Genomic DNA, 17,329 nt, shown 5'->3' on the forward strand with positions numbered 1-17,329 from the left:
GTCACCTCCCCCCCAAAAATCCCTAAATGTCACCACTTTGTTATCTTTGTCATCTCCCCCCCCCCATTCCATGTCTCTGTTTTTCCTTGCTTTCTAAACTGATTTTTGTTGTTGTTGTTTTGTTTTTGTTGTTGTTTCTTTTTTAATAAAGCACAGACAATGGCTTCTCCCTCCTAAACTTAGCAAAGGAGTCTAACACCAGGGCATCCCCCTGACCACAGTGTAGGACTAGTAGAGGATCTAGGGGAGACTAAAGACATTCAAGGAAAAAAATTTTTTTTTCTTTTCTTTCTTTTTTTTTTTTTTTTTTTTTTTTTGCATCCAAGCCACCCAGTACTTGGTCTGTCAGCTCTCTGCCCTGTGTGTGTCCTCACCCCTACTATGTAGCCCAGGCTGGCCTGGAACTCACGATCCTCTTGCCTCAGCCTCCTGAATGCTGGAATTATAGGTCTTCACCACCACACCCAGCCCCTCTGCTCTCGGTTGGTCTGCAGCCCTTTTGCTGTCTTCTGTGTTTGACGCCGGCAGGGGATCTGGGTAGCACGCCCTTCACTGTGGCTCTGCTGGATCCTCTCTCACGGTGATGTTCACCCTGTGTTGTTGCCTGGGCCTCACAGACAGACTGAGCTCTTCTGGCTGCCCCATCTTGGAGAGGTGGTGAATGTAGGTTTCCGAGCTAAGCAGTCACTTTTCCTTTCGGGATGAATCATCGGTTGAAGAGACAGAGGAGGCCACGCTGGCTCTCTTCTCCTCCAGCTAATTTCTCTCATCATGACTTTCAGTATTCATTGATTATTCTCGTGTGAAATAATCAACTGTGGTGACAGCTAAGCTCTGCTTCTGTAATCCCATCACTGCTTCTGTGTTCACTGCGTGTCTATCTATTGAACAGCTTCCCTGTTCCCTGAATTAATTAACTAATTAACTAATTAATATCAATACAGGCTATTAATTAATACAGACATCAATTAAAATGCAGGCTATTACTATGAATAATAATTAATATCAATATGCAGACTATTAGAGTCTTTGTTTTATGAGTTATAATATGCTACTGTTGTTTTTATAGTCAAAGTATCTAAGATTTGATTGATGGGAACATCTTCACGGCTTCTGTAGCTTTCTGTTTTTAATAAATTTGTGGTCTGGAAACGTGGCTCAGTTGGTAGAGTGCTTGCCTTTTATACGTGAGCCCTGGGTTCCATCCCTAGCACAGCATGGAGACGCATGGCTTGGTGCATGATAATAAGCCCAGCGTTTGGATGTAGAGGCAGGAGGACCAGAAGCTCAAAGTCATCTTCAGCTATATAGAGTGTGTTGCCAGCCTGGGCTATTGTTTTTAAAACAAAATCTCAAATGTTCAATTTTACCAATAAAGACTCAGGAGCCAGATGCGAGGGTGAAAGCCTGCTAGCTCAGAGAGGCAGAGAGAACACCCAACTGACCTTCCTACTCAGCCAAGGTCGCAGAAGGAAAAAAAGTCCTTTCTTCTTCTCCACACTTTTTTAATTTTTATTTATTTATTTTGGTTTTTCGAGACAGGGTTTCTCTGTGTAGCCTTGGATGTCCTGTACTCCCTTTGTAGACCAGGCTGGCCTCGAACTCACAGCGATCCGCCTGCCTCTGCCTCCCGAGTGCTGGGATTAAAGGTGTGCGCCACCACGCCCAGCTCTCCACGATGTCTTGCTGTTTTAAATACTCTTCAACTCAACATCCCTCCTTCCTATGTTTACTTATGTTCACTCTCTGTCAACTGGTTGCTTGCTCTGCCTCTTGACCTATGGTTGGCTCTACTTAGCTCTTGCTTACAGGAAGCTCTTGGGTTAAAGATGTGTGCTAGGGCTGAGAAACACCACAATAAGAGACAAGTTTTTTCCTAGTTCACACACAATCTCTAGTTTAACAATGGGATCAAATATCCTGCGAAACTGGGCAGGGTGAGATCCTGTCTAACAAACATACATACAAAAGAAAGAAAAAGAAAGAAAAAAAAGAGGAAATTATTAAGCAAATTAATATTTAGCCTTTTTAAAATGGTGGCAAAATACACAAAACATGAAACTAGATGACCTAAGAGATTTTAAGGCCAGCATTCAGCAGCATTAAGTCATACCTCTGACATAACCCCCACCAAAATCACCACTGCCATCAGACCACCCTTGCTATAATTGCCATGATCCCCACCCCCACCCCCACCACACCCACCATGGCCATCACCCCACCATACCAACCGTCCTCACCATCCCCACTAACCTCACCATCGCCCCCTCACTACCTTCTTCACTCTCCCCACGATCTCCACCATCCTCACCACCACCCCATCATCATCAGCATCAGCTGTTCCCATCGTCCACACCATCCTCTCAGTCCCCACCATCTTCATCCCCACTATCCCCATTATCCCCCACCATCCTCATCACTCTCATCTTCCACATCATTAGCACTCTCCTTCCCAGCACTCTCTCACTTTGTGAAACTTGACATCCTTAAATAACAGCCCCTCCCCCTCCACACGTCCTTTGGACTCACCAGGTTCCAGTGTGGTTCAGTGATCGAGGGGTTGGTGAAGCACAGACAGGGCCCTCAATTCCACCCTCAACACATGAGTTAAACCCACCACCAGTACCGCCCCCCCCACGCCCCCACCAAAATGGCGGATGCATGAATACTCACTCTGCGTTCGCTCTCCCTGCTCCAGCAGTAGCTAGGTTCTTTGCATGGATAATGCTGTTTAAGTGAGTCCCCGGGCAGCTTCAGTGCACCGAGGTCATTGCTCCTGTGGGCTCTTAGTGAACAGTGCAAGAGTTGGGAAAAAGACACATGGAACTAGTCTCACATGTGGTTGCACACAGACACATACTTGGTTTTTGTTTTTGTTTTTTCTTTTGGTTTTTCGAGACAGGGTTTCTCTGTGTTAGCCTTGGCTATCCTGGACTTGCTTTGTAGACCAGGCTGGCCTCAAACTCACAGAGATCCACCTGCCTATGCCTCCCAAATGATTGGATTAAAGGCATGTGCCCCCATGCCCAGCTTGTAAGCATGCATGCGCACACGCATGTGTGTACATTTCTCTCCCTCCTTTCCCTGAGAACCCAGAGGTCACTGACACTTCTAACTCTGACCCAGCATGATGATTTCACCGCCCCCACACCTTGTTTTCCTCTCTCTAGCAAAGAACATACTGGTTCCCAGGTTTCTGAGTTTTCTTGTCTTTCGTCTGAAGAAGCACAGTCCTAACAGCCAAAACCACATTCAAGTATTGCCTGCATGGGCTGATGGTCAGAGTGGTTGTCTCTTGTCTGAATTATAGCTGGGTTAGCTTGCTCCTTGTAGTGCTGTGTTCTGTTTCCTTCATCACTGTCGATTGATTGATTACTTGATTGATTGGGATGATTGGGGGGGGCGTGGTTTGGTTTTGTATGTCACAAATCTACAAGCAGGAAAACAGAAAAGTGCCCCCAGTACTCCATCCATCCTGATGTTTCTGCACATCCTCATTTGGTTGTCAACCTCATACCTTTTTTGGTTACCCTTTGGCATGATATTTTACAGGAATGAACAGGTCTATGTCTCTCTCTGTACTTCTGTGTTCTTATACAATAGGTCAGCTGCCGGTTGTGTGCATGGCCTTTTTACTTAACACTTTGTCTTGGGCTTCATATCAAAGTTTGACAGGCTTTGTTAACTTCCTGCTCTTATCTCTTTTCTTCTGCTGTCATTATTCAATAATAATAATAATAATAATAATAATAATAATAATAATAATAATAATAAAAAATGTGTCGGGCTTATGCAGCAAGTATTTTTACCTGATGAGCCATCTCATTGACCTCTTTCTTTCTTTCGTCCTTCCTTTCTTCCTTTCTGTCTGTCTGTGTATGTTGGGGCTAGAGAGATGGCTTAGCACTTAAGAGCACTTACTGCTCTTTCAGAAGATCTCAGTTCATTTTCCAGCCCCAGCCCCATGGGATCTAACATCTTCTTCTGGCTTCTGAGGGCACCTACATACATGTGGCACACACACATACACATAAATTCATTTTTTAATCTTAAAAAAAAAGTAAAACAAGGTTTTGCTATGTAGCTCAGACTGGCTTCAAACTCTCAGTCTCCCTGTCTCAGCCTTTTTGGGGTGACAGTTTGCCACCAAGTCCATCACACCCACCACACCCACCACACCGACCATGCTCTAACACTGGCTAATAAACTTATTGCTATTGAAGTTAAAGTTTTCCCTCCCCTTTATTCTTTATTGTGTAGGTGCTGTTGGAATGTTGCATGTTAATTTTATACAGGACTGACTATCTGCTCAGCTAACTCTTATTCCAAGTTCTCTGTGGTATTTCAAGTCATATTACTTGAAAAGAAAATAAAAGAATAGCTTTCCTTCTGTCTTTCAGACTTTTTATTTGTTTGCCCTAGGCTGGCTTGAAATTCACCACTCTTGCCAGGTAGTGGTGGCGCACACCTTTAATCCCAGCACTCAGAAGGCAGAGGCAGGTGGATCACTGTGAGTTCGAGGCCAGCCTGGTCTACAAAGTAAGTCCAGGACAGCCAAGGCTACACAGAGAAACCCTGTCTCAAAAAAAAAAACCAAACCAAACCAAACCAAACCAAACCAAACCAAACCAAAAACAAACAAGCAAAACAAAAAAGAAATTTACCATTTTCCTGCTTTAGCTACCAGAAATTACAGGCATGTATCACCATGTTTGACCAGTAACTAATATTTTAGAAACCAGTTATTTTATCTATCTATCTATCTATCTACCTATCTATCTATCTATCTATCGGTTTTTGAGACAGGGTTTCTCTGGGTAACCCTGGCTATCTTAGAACTCATTTTGTATCCTAGGCTGACCTCAGACTCAGAGATCCTTCTGCTTCTGCCTCCAGGAAGCTGGGATTAAAAGTATATATCACTACTTCCTGGCTTTATTTTATTTTGAGATAGATTTCTCTGGGTAGCCCTGGCTGTCCTGGAACTCACTCTGTATGCTAGGCTGGCCTCAGACTCACAGAGGCCTGCTTCTGTCTCCCAAGTGCTGGGGTTAAAGGCATGCACCACCACAGCTGGCTGAAGATCTCAATACATAAAATGGTGAAGCTTGCCCATTGCTGGTGCTGACTCCCACCTTCCCTGTGCTCCCTGGCTAAGTTGCTTCCAGTAGGTTCTAAGGGCTCCCCAGTGCCTGGAAGGACTCTTGTCCCCATTTCTCAGAAGAAAGGCTGGGGCCCAGGAAGGCAGCTCCCCAGTGCCAGGGCTGAGGCACTGAGCTGATTTATGATTCAACTCTCTGATTAGTGGGTGCTTTGGACCATGACCCTTAGCGGCAATGGTCCAGAGAGTTGGAACGTTCTGATGCAGCTGGTTAGACAGGGTCAGACAGGGAAGGCCTCAGCGTGGTGGGGGTGCTCAACAAATATTTGTCAAGTAGACAAAACTCTGGCCATTGCTGGTGTTGCAATTCCTCCCTGAATCCCACAGAGTGGGGGTGGGAGCCGTTCACAGAGACTGAGGTGGCCTTGCAGAGGACAGTCAATTATTCTGGGGCTCAGCCTAGTGGGAGGCAGGGCAGAGGTCAGAGACGGCCCTGGGTCATTGCTGGAAAACCCTGGCTAAGTTCAGGATTTCTTGGAATCTGTTCCAATCACCTTAGCCTTTCCCAGGACAGAAAAGGCTCAGCCATTGATCCCTTGCTGGGGTTGGAGCTGAGTCATGGCGGAAAACCCATCACCCGACCCTTTGAAGCACTTTGCCACATCCCGTGCTTGTAGTGCACACATTTCTGTTCTCTTGATCTGTAAATCTGGACTGCAGGCATGGTGCTCTGAGAGATCTCTGCACTGAGGTTTAATCTCCTGTTAGGCTCCTCTCAAAGTAGCTGTGCACACTTGGGCAAGTTGTTCCACTTCTCTGAGTTTTTCGTTTCGTTTTGTTCTTGTTTTTTTTTTTTTTTTTTCTTTTCTTTCTTTCATTAATGTAGCCTGTTATAAAGCAGACCGGTTCATAGAACTCTTTACTCCCTGGAAAATGATAGAAAGTTTTGGTTTCCTTTCTTGGTTTGGAAGCCCTTGAAGCAAGGACGTAAATTCTTGTATTCATTGGTTTCTATCTCCCAATACCAGAGAAAACTTAAGATGCCCAACTACTAAAAATATGCTAAAAAGAACACTGTGGGGGCTGGTAAGACGGCTAAGTGGATAAAAGTACTTGCATGCAAGCCAAGTGGCCTGAGTTTGACCCCTGGGGCTGAGAAGGAGAGCACTGACTCCCAAAAGTTGTTCTCTGATCTTACATGAGCATTGTGAAGGATGCATGCACGCCCATGCACACAGACACACAGACACACACACACACACACACACATACACACAGAGGAGGGGGAAGAGAAATACAAAATAAGTAAATAAATAAATAAACTAACCCAAACACTAGTAGTTGAGGTTAACTGTGTCTAACATCAGGCTGAAGCATTTCTGTAGATTATGTCAGTTTATCTGTCCTATTGCTTAAGGAAGGAACAACGAGGCCAACCTAAAAGAAAAAAAGAAAAAGAAAAAAAAAAAAAGACACCAAAGCCAAGGGAGTCTGCAGCAAGCCCAGAGTTGATCAGGCAGCCTCCGTAGAGAGGCTGTGTCAGGAGGGCAGGGAGAAGGCTCCTGTCTCTCCTAGAACAGACTCCTCTAGGGAGACAAAGCAAGGCTCCGCCTGAGCCTGACAGGAAGGAAGCTCTGGAGAGGAACTGGATGTGAAACTGGGAAGCTTCCTATCAGTTGAGGGACTGAGGGTGTCTGTGTCCATGCTGTTCCTGACTGCTGCTGTCAAATGTCTTTTGTTTGTAGTGTTTTTTCCGTGGAATGTCATAGTCAGGAGTCAAATGACATTTGATGGGTGGAGGTCAAAACGCTGGTGAGTGTCCCGTGGGCACAGGATGCTCTCAGAGCAGAGTTGTCCAGACTGAGACTGGCGGTGCAAGGTTGAGAAATCCTAGACCAAGGAAGGAGAAGCTGTCGTGGCTCTGTCGTGACTCCCCTCTTCTGAAGCAATTGGCTTCCGACTTTATAGAAGAGGAGGTGGGGCTCTGGGGGGGGGCGGGACTTCCCACTTTATAGAACAGGGGGCGGGACTCCAGGAGGGCGAGGCTTCCCACTTTATAGACCAGGAGGTGGGGCTCCAGGAAGGCAGGGCTTCCTTCAGAGCTCTTGGTAGCCAGAGGCCATGCTGCTGGCTCCTCCCTGTCTTGTGGAGGCCGCTCTCGAGAGGGGAGCTCAGAGTCTGGGTACTGGGCCTGGGTCCCAGCTCTGCTGGAAGCTCTCCATGGTTAGGTACTGTCTCGCACTGTTTATTTCCAGAAGATAAAACATCCAATGCCACCTCCGAGGTCCTAGTTACAACTGACATGGTGCTATTCTGTGCCTCTGGAAGGGCATTCAGGGGAAAGATGGGGAAAGGGGTCCGTGGCTTGGCTCTGTAGTACTGTGGTTCTCTAGCAGGTATGAGACCCTGGGCTCAATTCCCTGCATTGCCAGGATGGGGCAGATAAGTCCATCTCTACCAGAGGATAACTACAGTCAACAGGGTATAGCGCCCCTATTCTGGGACAATGGTTAGGCTGTTTTTTTCTGGAACAGAGAGGCTTAGAGCCTGAGTCCACCCATAGTGTGAATTCATTAGATATTTATTTATTTTATGTTGCTATGCATGCTTGTACATGTATGGGTTTATGTGTGCATGTGTATGTGCATGTGAGTACATGCCACAGCACCTGTGTGTGTACTTTCCAGAATTTTCTCCTTTCACCTTGTGAGTCCCAGGGATTAAAGTCAGGTGTCATGAAGTTTTGTGGCACACCTTTGTTCTCTGAGTCATATCACTGGCTCTGTTAGTTTTTTTTTTTTTTTAATTACATTAAGCATTTTTTATTTTCTGGCATGAGTTCAGAGAACAGCTTTGAGTGAAAGGCAGATTCTCCTCGCAGGCCACCAGATTCAGCCTCTTTTCAGAATACTCTGGCAAGGTTGAAACAGCCACCTTAGCTGTGGACCTGTCTTTCTCCTGAAAGGACCTCTGTTGTTCACCCGCATGCAGAAGCCACCCCTCACTCCCCACCCCCATGGCATCCCAGACCAGTCACAGCTAACTTCATCTGATATCATCCAGAGGCAGGGATGTGGACACAGCCCAATCTGTACATGGCTTGCAGAATTTACATTCAGTCCTCAGAACCCATGTAAAACAAGCCAGATGTGGTGGTGTGCACTTGCCATGTCAACATTAAGGAGATGGAGGTGTAAATCCTTGGCGGTCCAGTCTAGTCTACATGGTGTGTTCTCAACCAGTGAGAGATCCTGTCTCAAAAACCAAGGTAGATGGTGTTTGAGGGATGACAGCAAATGTTGTCCTCTGATCTCAACAGGCATGTACACACACACACACACACACACACACACACACACACACACACACACAACACACATATGCAAATAAAATGAAGAACCTAAGTCAGAGGGAGACTCCAGGATTATAGGTAAATGACAGTTTGTCATAGCATCTGGGAACAAGGTCTCAGAGACTCCAATGTTTCTCCCAGGCTGGGAGGCTTCCCAAAGCAATGCCTGCTGGGTGTGCGGGAATCCATGGTTCCTCAGGAAACAGACATTCTCACAACCACAAAGGTTTTGTGCTTGGTGTTTTATTTCCCAACAGTGAAACAAGCTAGGTGGGCCCCAGCTTAGCACCATGCAGGCTGTTCTGCTGTCTGGCCTCCCTGCCTCCCCTGGGTACCCTCTTACTTCCTGCCACCTTCTTTACTCCATCCACTGGGTGAGTCATTGGATCTCCTGGTCTCTGGGATGTCACCCCAAATACCACCTGAGTTGTCTGCAGAAGGACAGACAACTTGGCAAAGCAGAGTCAGAGTGGCCAGGCTGGCACTATGGTGGTCAGGTGTTACCCTGAGCTGTACTGTGTCCTGCCTGGCCTCACTGGGTCTTGCCTCGGCCCTCAGAGATAACATGCTCAGGCTGGGCACGCATGTACCACTCTACCCAGGAGCCATCATAGACAGGTACGTCAGGTTTGCCACAGAGGAAGGCACCCAGGGCCACATGGCAGGCTGTGACACCAGAGCCACATGTGGCTACTAAGGGCTTGGACAGGTCCACCTTCTTCTCCTGGAACAGGCGTTGGATCTCCTCTGGGGACTTCTCCAGACCCTCCTTGGTCAGGAATTCAGTGAACGGGATATTTACGGAGCCAGGGATATGTCCAGGTTCAATGCCTACGCAGGAGGAACACACGGAACAGCAGTATGAGTGACGTCTAGCGTTGCTGGTATTTGTGCCAAATATGTCTCCTATGTCTCATCTTATCTCCAGCCACCAGTTGCTAGGTACCCCTAGGTACCCCAACTACACAGATGGCCAGCCTAAGGCCAATTAGCACCCACAGTCGCTGCATCCAGCTAAGACTCTTCCAGAGCCACACAGGCCCCGGGGCTTCCTGACTGGGAACCTTGGAGGCAGCGGAGCAATACACATGACCTCTGTTCAATTAGAACTTGAGACACTTGGAGGCCTAGAGATGGTGTACAGGGCGGACAGGCAATAACCAGATAATTGCTAATGTGACAAAAAATGCCCTAGGGCTATAGCAAAAAAAAAAAAAAAAAAAAAAAAAAGCAATAGTAATCAAAACAGCTGGCGAGGCTGACCACTTGCTTTGTGCGGGATAGTACCTAGACGCCCCTTAGCAGCATTTTCTCCTTTAGTACTGCCCAAATCCTATGGGAAAGAAATAACTGTCATCCCTACTCCAGGAGACTGAGGTACAAAGGCTAGCATGCTCTAGCCAGCAGCAGGTGGCCTCAGTGCCTAGGGAGGGTGGGGCCTTCTCCCAGGATGAGCAGAAGCCAGCTAGTCAAGGGTCCTGACAGGAGCACGGCAGACAGGAAGAACAAACGGACCCTGGAATTATGCACAAAACATTGTGTCCACCAAGGCTCAGACAATAGGGAGTTGAAGGTGCAGGAATGGCTCAGCGTGTCTGGAAGAGCTTGGGCTCCATCCGGTCATAAAAATCAGACTTTATTCTTAAAAGAATTCAGTCTTGATGCTGGGGCTGGGGCTCTGCTAGTACAGTGCATGCCTAGCATGCATGAAGCCTTGGCTTTCACCCTCGGCGCCTCAGAAACAAACAAGCAAACAAACAAAACGATTCTGGTGATGCCTGAATGGAATCCCAGCACTTGGGAAGAAGAGACAGGGCTCTGAACTGAAGCCCGAAGCCCGTACCAGCAGAGAGGGCATGGGAGAGCTTCCAGGGCTATGGCTGGCTCCTGCATCCTAGCAGGTTGGAGAGACATGGTGGAGGCTGGGGCGGGGGTTGCTGGTTGCTCACTGTGGGTAAGTGTGCAGGGGATCTGAATCCAGAGGGGATCCTTTCTGAGACTTCAGGCAAGGCAGCCATTCCAGGCCTCACCTGCACAATGGCAGCACAGGCATTGCTCCATATTTTCTTTTTCTTTCTTTTTTTCTTTTTCTTTTTTTTTTTTGTTGTTTTTTTTTTTCAAGACAGGGTTTCTCTGTGTAGCCTTGGCTTTCCTGGACTTGCTTTATAGACCAAGCTGGCCTCAAACTCACAGTGATCCACCTGCCTCTGTCTCCCAAGTGCTGGGATTAAAGGTGTGTGCCACCACCGCCCGGCATTGCTCCATATTTTCAAGAAAATTGGTGCCCGGACCCCACAATCATATGAAATGGTGTCTATCATGTAATCTACATGCACTCTCCTAACATTAAAACATCTCCAGATTTTCTCTGATTCCTTTCTTTCCCCTTTGAGTTTTGAGACAGGATCTCACTCTAGTGCAGGCTGAGCTGGAAATCACTATGTAGCCCAGGCTTGGCCTCAAACTCACGATCCACCTATCTGAGCCTCCAAATGCTAGGATTACCGCTGTGAGCCTCTGCACCCCCCCCCCCCAGATTTCCTTCAATACCTATAACAGTTGTAGATGTTAAGCAAAAGAAACTTATTCTAAGTCCTCCCGTTTCGTTTTTCAGACTCCATTTAACCACAGGGAGGTACTACAGTCAAGGTCCCAGGCCCGAGGGGGCGTTGGGCACTTCCCAATAGCTGAACAGCTTCTGCTGTAAGGGGACAGTTGTATGAGTTTAGACTTTTCGGGGACAACCTGTAAGGAGATGGTGGTCTGAGTCCAGCCATTTCAAGGACAACGTCTCCGTCTTGCTGGCCGGTTCAAACTAAGTTCATGTTCTCAGACTCAGGAACCTACTCCTGACTGATGGAAAACGCCCTTGCCCCACCCCTTACGTCGAAATATGATTGGACAGTGCTACAGCCCACCCTGCTCCCCCCCCCTTATGGTTTTATCCTTTAAATATGCTGTACAACATCCCTTCAGGGTCACAGTTCACCTCCCGACTCTGTTCTTCTGCCCTGATGGATCAGTATAGACTTGATTACGGTAAGTTTTTGTCACCTGCACTGACCTAGTGTTTGAGTTATGTTGGATTTAAGTGAACCCCACAGCAGCAAATGCTGTGAAGTTACATCGTTCAGGAATAATGACATGGTAATAAAGAGCACACCCTCAGTACCTGCCCACCCCCACCTCACCACCAATAAAAAGCTTTCTGGGGCTGTTTAAACACCGGATGCGATATTTGCAGGCACTAAAGGCTGCTTCTACCTATCTCCTGAGAGGTTTGAAGGGTCACAGCAGCATGGCTATAGCCCTGTCTGCTTTGCGGGGGCCCCTTTTCACATCACACAGGGTTTTGCCTGGGGAAGGCCACCCCCCTAGGCAGCCGGCTTGGCCCTCACCTGGTGCACCAACCACTCAGTTTGGGCCACCCACCCTACTCCCCTTTTGGAATCTCTTATGATTGATTACTCTGGCCACAGGTGCAGGCATCCAGGGCACCACCTACTCAGGCGGCCAGACGTCATCAGGACCAAGTTTGGGTCTTTCTTAAACCATGTGGAGACTGCCTTCTGCTATTCTGTGGTGACCGCAACACAAGCATAGTTATTGGGCTAGTGCACTCCGGGTGCTCTGGATTCTCAGGGTATTTAGGCGCCCTCAGGCCAAAGTGAGGTAGTGTGGCCTCCGCTCTAAGAAAAAAGCAAGAGGCTTAAAGGGAGGCGCTCTGCAAACAAGCCTTCTCCTTTGCTCTGTATGCATGAAAGGCTAGCACAAGGCTAGCCAGTACCCAGAGCATACACCAGCCTGTCCCCACACCCAATGTGTTACCATCTCGGGGTTCTGGGTCAGTGCCTCGGAACCGGCCAGCTGCGCGGGCGTCCACCACTTGGAAGCGCCGGGCCTCCAGGTTCTCCAGGATGTCCTCGTGGGTCTTGATGAAAGAGGGATCAAGCTTAGCGCTGAATTCCGCAGGCTCCGTGTGGCTCTTGCCAGAGCTGATTGGCAGGTTCTGGCTCAGCCAGTGGCGGAGGCCGCCGTCCAGCAGCGACACGGAGCGGTGGCCGAAGGCGCGGAACATCCACCAGACCCGCGGGGCGGAATAGAGGCCCTGGTCGCTGCCGTCGTAGATCACAACGTGCGTGGCGGCGCCCACGCCCAAGCTGCCCGCGTAGTCTGAGAAGTCCGCGGCGCTAGGCAGCATGTGGTCGTAGGGCGAAGTGTGGTCGCTGCAACGATCAATGTCAAAGAAGGCGGCGCCCGGGATGTGGCGCTCCTCGAACTCACGTCGCGCGTCGCGGCCCAGCTTGGGCAGGTACCAGGAGGCGTCCAGTAACTTTAGCGGCTGCGAGGTTCGCGGGGACCGCAGAGCCTCTGCCACCCACTGCGCAGACACAAGGGCTCGGAAAAGCTGCGGAGCGGCCATGGCTTCGGGGATGCGCGGATCGTGGGCCTGCAAGACAGGGAAGATACCAGAATCTAGAGAGCAGCCTGTCTTCGGGGACTGTGACTGGGGCATATGTGCTAATTGGCGGAGGTGGAGCCTGCGCAGCCGGCAGAGCAGAGTCCAGGAATGCAGATAGGGCCTGGGGTGAAACGACTCTCTGCTTTTATCACCCAGGGATTACCCCTGCCAGCACTTGAATAATACACAGCTTCAATTGACGTTATGACCATGGGCGCCAGGCGAGGGTGGTACGCGACCCTCACTCTCTCTTCCTTGCCCAGCAAGGTCGGGTAGGGCAAGCTCAATTGGCCCTTTCAGTAAAGCAAACAAGGCCAAAGTTTCAACCCTTTCTAAGATGCAGCCCAGCTTCACAGCCAATCAAATTCACTCATTCATTTGAGCCGGTCTAGGTGTCCAATGGGAGCAACAATCAGATTCACCCTTCTCCCAGTGCTGTTTAACCCTAGTATATTACAACACTTGACAGGGCAGCCTCTCCCCAGCCTCCTGAAGGAATAGGCTTTAAGAGGTTTGGTACTGTCACCTTTTTCTGAAAGCCACGAGGCTCCTAGACAGGCTTTGAGTCACCTGGTGTGGAAGCGGTACCTCCTCAGGAGGAGGAGTCTGTACTCAGGAGACTGAGGTAGGAGAACCAGTGTTCAGGGCCAGCATAGTCTATACAGGAAGTTCCAGACTAGTCTGGGCTGCTCAGCAAGACCATCTCACCAAAAACAAAAACAAACACAAACAAACAAACAGACAGACAAAAAAACCCCAAACAACAAACAACAACAACACCCAAACAAAACAAACAAAAACCAGAATAAATAAATACACAAACAACAGAAACCAGGGCACTAAGTAGGAATGGGCTGGAATCACTCACTGCCCTAGGCCTTGGGGTGGGGGTGTGGGCTTGTGAAGTGGGGTGTGGGGGCAGAACTGATAGGCTCAAGCAACTGTGCAAGTGAGAAATTCTGGAGTTTAGTGTGAGCACCCAGGTCTCTACCTCAGCCTGGATGGGAGGGAGAAGGTGGAAGGACTTCCTGAAGGAAGCAGGAGCACACTATGACTTAGGGAAAGAATAAGAATGCAGCCGGGCTTGGCGGCACACGCCTTTAATCCCAGTATTCGGGAGGCAGAGGCAGGTGGATGGCTGAGAGTTTGAAGCCAGCCTGGTCTACAAAAGCGAGTCTAGGACAGCTAAGGTTACATAGAGAAACTCTGTCTCAAACAACAACAACAACAACAACAATAACAACAACAAACAACAACAACAACAGCAATAAGAATAAGAATGTGAATCAGGCGGTGATGGTGCACACCTTTAATTCCAGCACTAGGGAGGCAGAGGCCTCCAGTTCACGGCCAGCCTGGTCTACAGAGCAAGTTCCAGAACAGCCAGGGCTGTACACAGAAACCCTGTCTTGAAAAAGAACAACAACAACAAAAACCTCAACCAACCAACCAACCAACCCAAACCAAAACAACATTAAAAAAAGAAAAGTTGGCTAGCCATGGACTCTGGCTAAGGACTGACCCCAGCGTCTCTGCTGCACCTAGATGTGACAGAGGGGGTGCACAGAGGGCACGGAGGCCAAGGCTGGTGGGGCAACCCTCCCATAAAGCTCCTTTACCTCCATCGTTTTTGGGAATTTTGCCTTCCCAGCTCTGGTTTCAAAGTCAGAGAGTACAAATACCCTGGCACAGGCTGTTTGTGTGGGTATGTGATGGCCTCTGTGTGTGTGTGTGTGTGTGTGTGTGACATGGTCCGTGTGTGTGTGTGTGTGTGTGTGTGTGTGTGTGTGTGTGATGGTCTGTGTATGTGTATGTGTGTGTGTGTGATGGTCCGTGTATGTGTGTGTGTGTGTATGTGATGGTCCGTGTGTGTGTGTGTGTGTGTGTGTGTGTGTGTGTGTGTGTGATGGCCCCTGTATGTGTGTATGTGTGTGTGTGATGGTGTGTGTGTGTGTGATAGTCCGTGTGTGTGATGGTCCGTGTGTGTGTGTGTGTGTGTGTTTGTGTGTGTGTGTGTGTGAAGGACAGAGGACAATCTCAGATGTCAGATGGGACCTCAGGCATTAGCCATTTTATTTTGTCTCATTTCATATTTGAGATAGGGGTCTTTTCGTGGCCTGGGACTCACCACAGCTGCCTGGACACTCAGCCCCAGGCATCTACCTGTCTCTCCTTTCCTAGTGCTGGGATTGTAGGCGTGCAACATGCCTTGTATTGCTTATGTAGGCTCTGGGGATCCAACTCAGGGCCTGTGCTTTCAAGGCAAGCACTTAATTGGCTGAACTATCTTCCCAGCAAACACCCTGCCCCTCCCCCCATCTCACTCTGTATTCTGGAACTTGAAATCATCCCCCTCCCCCACCACCTCAGCTTCCAGAGTAGAGGGGGGAGTCACAAGCAAATACCACTATGTCAGACTCCAAAAAACACCTCTTAATGAGATTTCTAAAAATGAATGCAGGAGGGCCACCGTTTACCCTATATACAGCTTTTTTTTTTAATGATCATTTAGGGTAGTTGAATGTAAACCCGTTATTTCTTCCTTTACTCTCTTAAGTAGCTCTTGAATCTACAGCTGCAGACTATCTTATCTTAGACTTCCAGCAGGGTGGGACTTCAGAGGCCTGAGATCACCTGACCACACTACCTGTTTGATTGACAGATCACAAAAGACGTTGGGCAGCCTAGAGGCTAGGCTATGGGTGTCCCTGGGGGGGGGGGCAGGGGCGGGACAAAAACCAGACACTAGATTCCTTTGTGCTTGCAGGATTCCAGGGGACAGTGGCTCACTGGAGGGCAGTCAGGACACAAAGGGCGGCTCCATGCCATCCTAGGGCTAGTGTGAATATATATATATATATGCACACCACCTTTGCAGAGGGGCTCAGGTGCTCCGCAACATTTCCTCACCTGAAGCCTCTTGGCACCTTCTTTTCCCTCACTGTCAAGCTCAAGGCTCAGAGTACACTTGGAAAATGCTAAGCAGTGTTTGAATTTTTGCAACACTCAGTGACAATATTTCAGGGCAGGATTGATGTTCAAAAAGGGGCAGGGGGAGGAGTCCAAGAGAAAAAGATTCCAGGGCAACAATATAGCCTAGAGAGGTGGTGTAGAGCCAGTTTGCAAGAGCCATGCTCCATCTCCAGATATTTTGCCAACTGGCATTTATATAGATTTACAGTGAAGTGGTCAAAATGGAAGCTCAAGGAAATCAGTTTAAAAAAAATTTTTTTTAAAAGCATATGGCTTCAAGGACTGGCAGGTAAACCAAGGCAGCTCCCAAAGCTTTGGGCTTCAGGTCAGAATAAGTGCCTACTCCACTCCGCACCCTGACGCCTGGGTCCACCCGTTTCTCCTGTTGGGAGAAGTTTCAGCTCTATCACGCGGAGTCGTCAGGGCACTCGGCAAGGCCGCGGCGCGGCAGGCGAGCCGGTTAAACGTTAGTTTCTTAGTTTCGTTTCATTCCACTATGTTCTGCTACTTTCTCCTTTGGGGGAACGCTCGGTCTTCTCACCACAGCCCTTCTGAGCGGCTTTGTTGGTTCTCTCGGGCCCTCCTACTTTCTCAGGAGGCACCAGGTCATTCGAAACCCCAGCCAGCCACTGCTACCCACTAGACTCTTACCCTACCCCAATCCCACAGGCGGTCAGAAGGAGCAGTGGACAGTACCCCGTAATGCAAATTAGGGACACCCAGAAAACTCCTCTCTCAGTCTGCACCCCCTCCTCCACTCCCCTCGTGGTACCATGCTATGCACCCCCGAAACGCTCCCTCCCTCACAGAAAAGCAAATAGGACGCGATGGGCAGCAGATACCAGGGCTTCGTGCTCCCTGCTTCCCAGCTTCGCCATGTCACCCCCTCCCCGCGCCCTCAGAGGTCCCCTTCCGCCACCAACCTGCGGCCAGCCAAAGGGAGGAGACTTGGGCACAGCCCACTGCCTTAGCCACTCCGGGCAGCTGCTGGTTGCACTTTCCATTCTCCGGGCTGCGGGGGACGAACGCACCATGCGACCGGGTTGCGTGCCGTCCCCGAGCCCCCGAGCCCTCAATAGCCCCTTTTGGGTGTCAAAAGTGTTATACTAGGAGAGCAAACAGGCTTTACGTGCGAAGGCTAGGAGCTGCTCTGGTCCCTGTTGTCTCAGAGAGAGGTCCCATCCCCCTATGGGAGGCCGCACAATGGAGAGGGCCATTTGGGAACACTCCCGGCTCCCGGTTTGAACCCGCCAGCTTCTCCCGAGCGCTAGGGCTAGTGCCAGCTCTGCTACCGGGCGGAGCTAATGCCACGGGCCGCCCGGGATGGGGCCGCTGCCTGGGTCCTGGTGGAAAAAGCAGGCCAGGGTGCTTGGAGCCCCTTCACCAGACTTGGGCATTCTAAAAGTCAGAGTACCCAGGCTGCAGAAAACGGAAGCAGAAG

The 17,329-nt window shown here is 49.2% G+C and overlaps 1 protein-coding gene across 2 annotated transcripts; it reads right to left on the reverse strand.

Moving 5' to 3' along the window:
* Positions 1–8,680: 8,680 nt before the first annotated feature.
* On the reverse strand, positions 8,681–17,058 carry MPST (mercaptopyruvate sulfurtransferase). Of its 2 annotated transcripts, none has more exons than XM_084751222.1 (3): positions 16,812–17,058; positions 12,282–12,903; positions 8,681–9,284 (listed from the first exon to the last, which is right to left on the reverse strand). In XM_084751222.1, exons 1-3 carry the CDS (start codon positions 16,920–16,922, stop codon positions 8,986–8,988), a joined length of 1,032 nt encoding a protein of 343 aa, XP_084607348.1. In that variant the 5' UTR covers positions 16,923–17,058; the 3' UTR covers positions 8,681–8,985. The 2 variants fall into 2 exon arrangements, with proteins under 2 accessions (XP_084607348.1, XP_084607349.1); XM_084751223.1 differs by lacking the exon at positions 16,812–17,058 and adding an exon at positions 16,731–16,797.
* Positions 17,059–17,329: the final 271 nt, after the last annotated feature.

This window comes from Acomys minous, assembly GCF_964271855.1.
Source record: "Acomys minous genome assembly, chromosome: 12".
NCBI lineage: Eukaryota > Metazoa > Chordata > Mammalia > Rodentia > Muridae > Acomys > Acomys minous.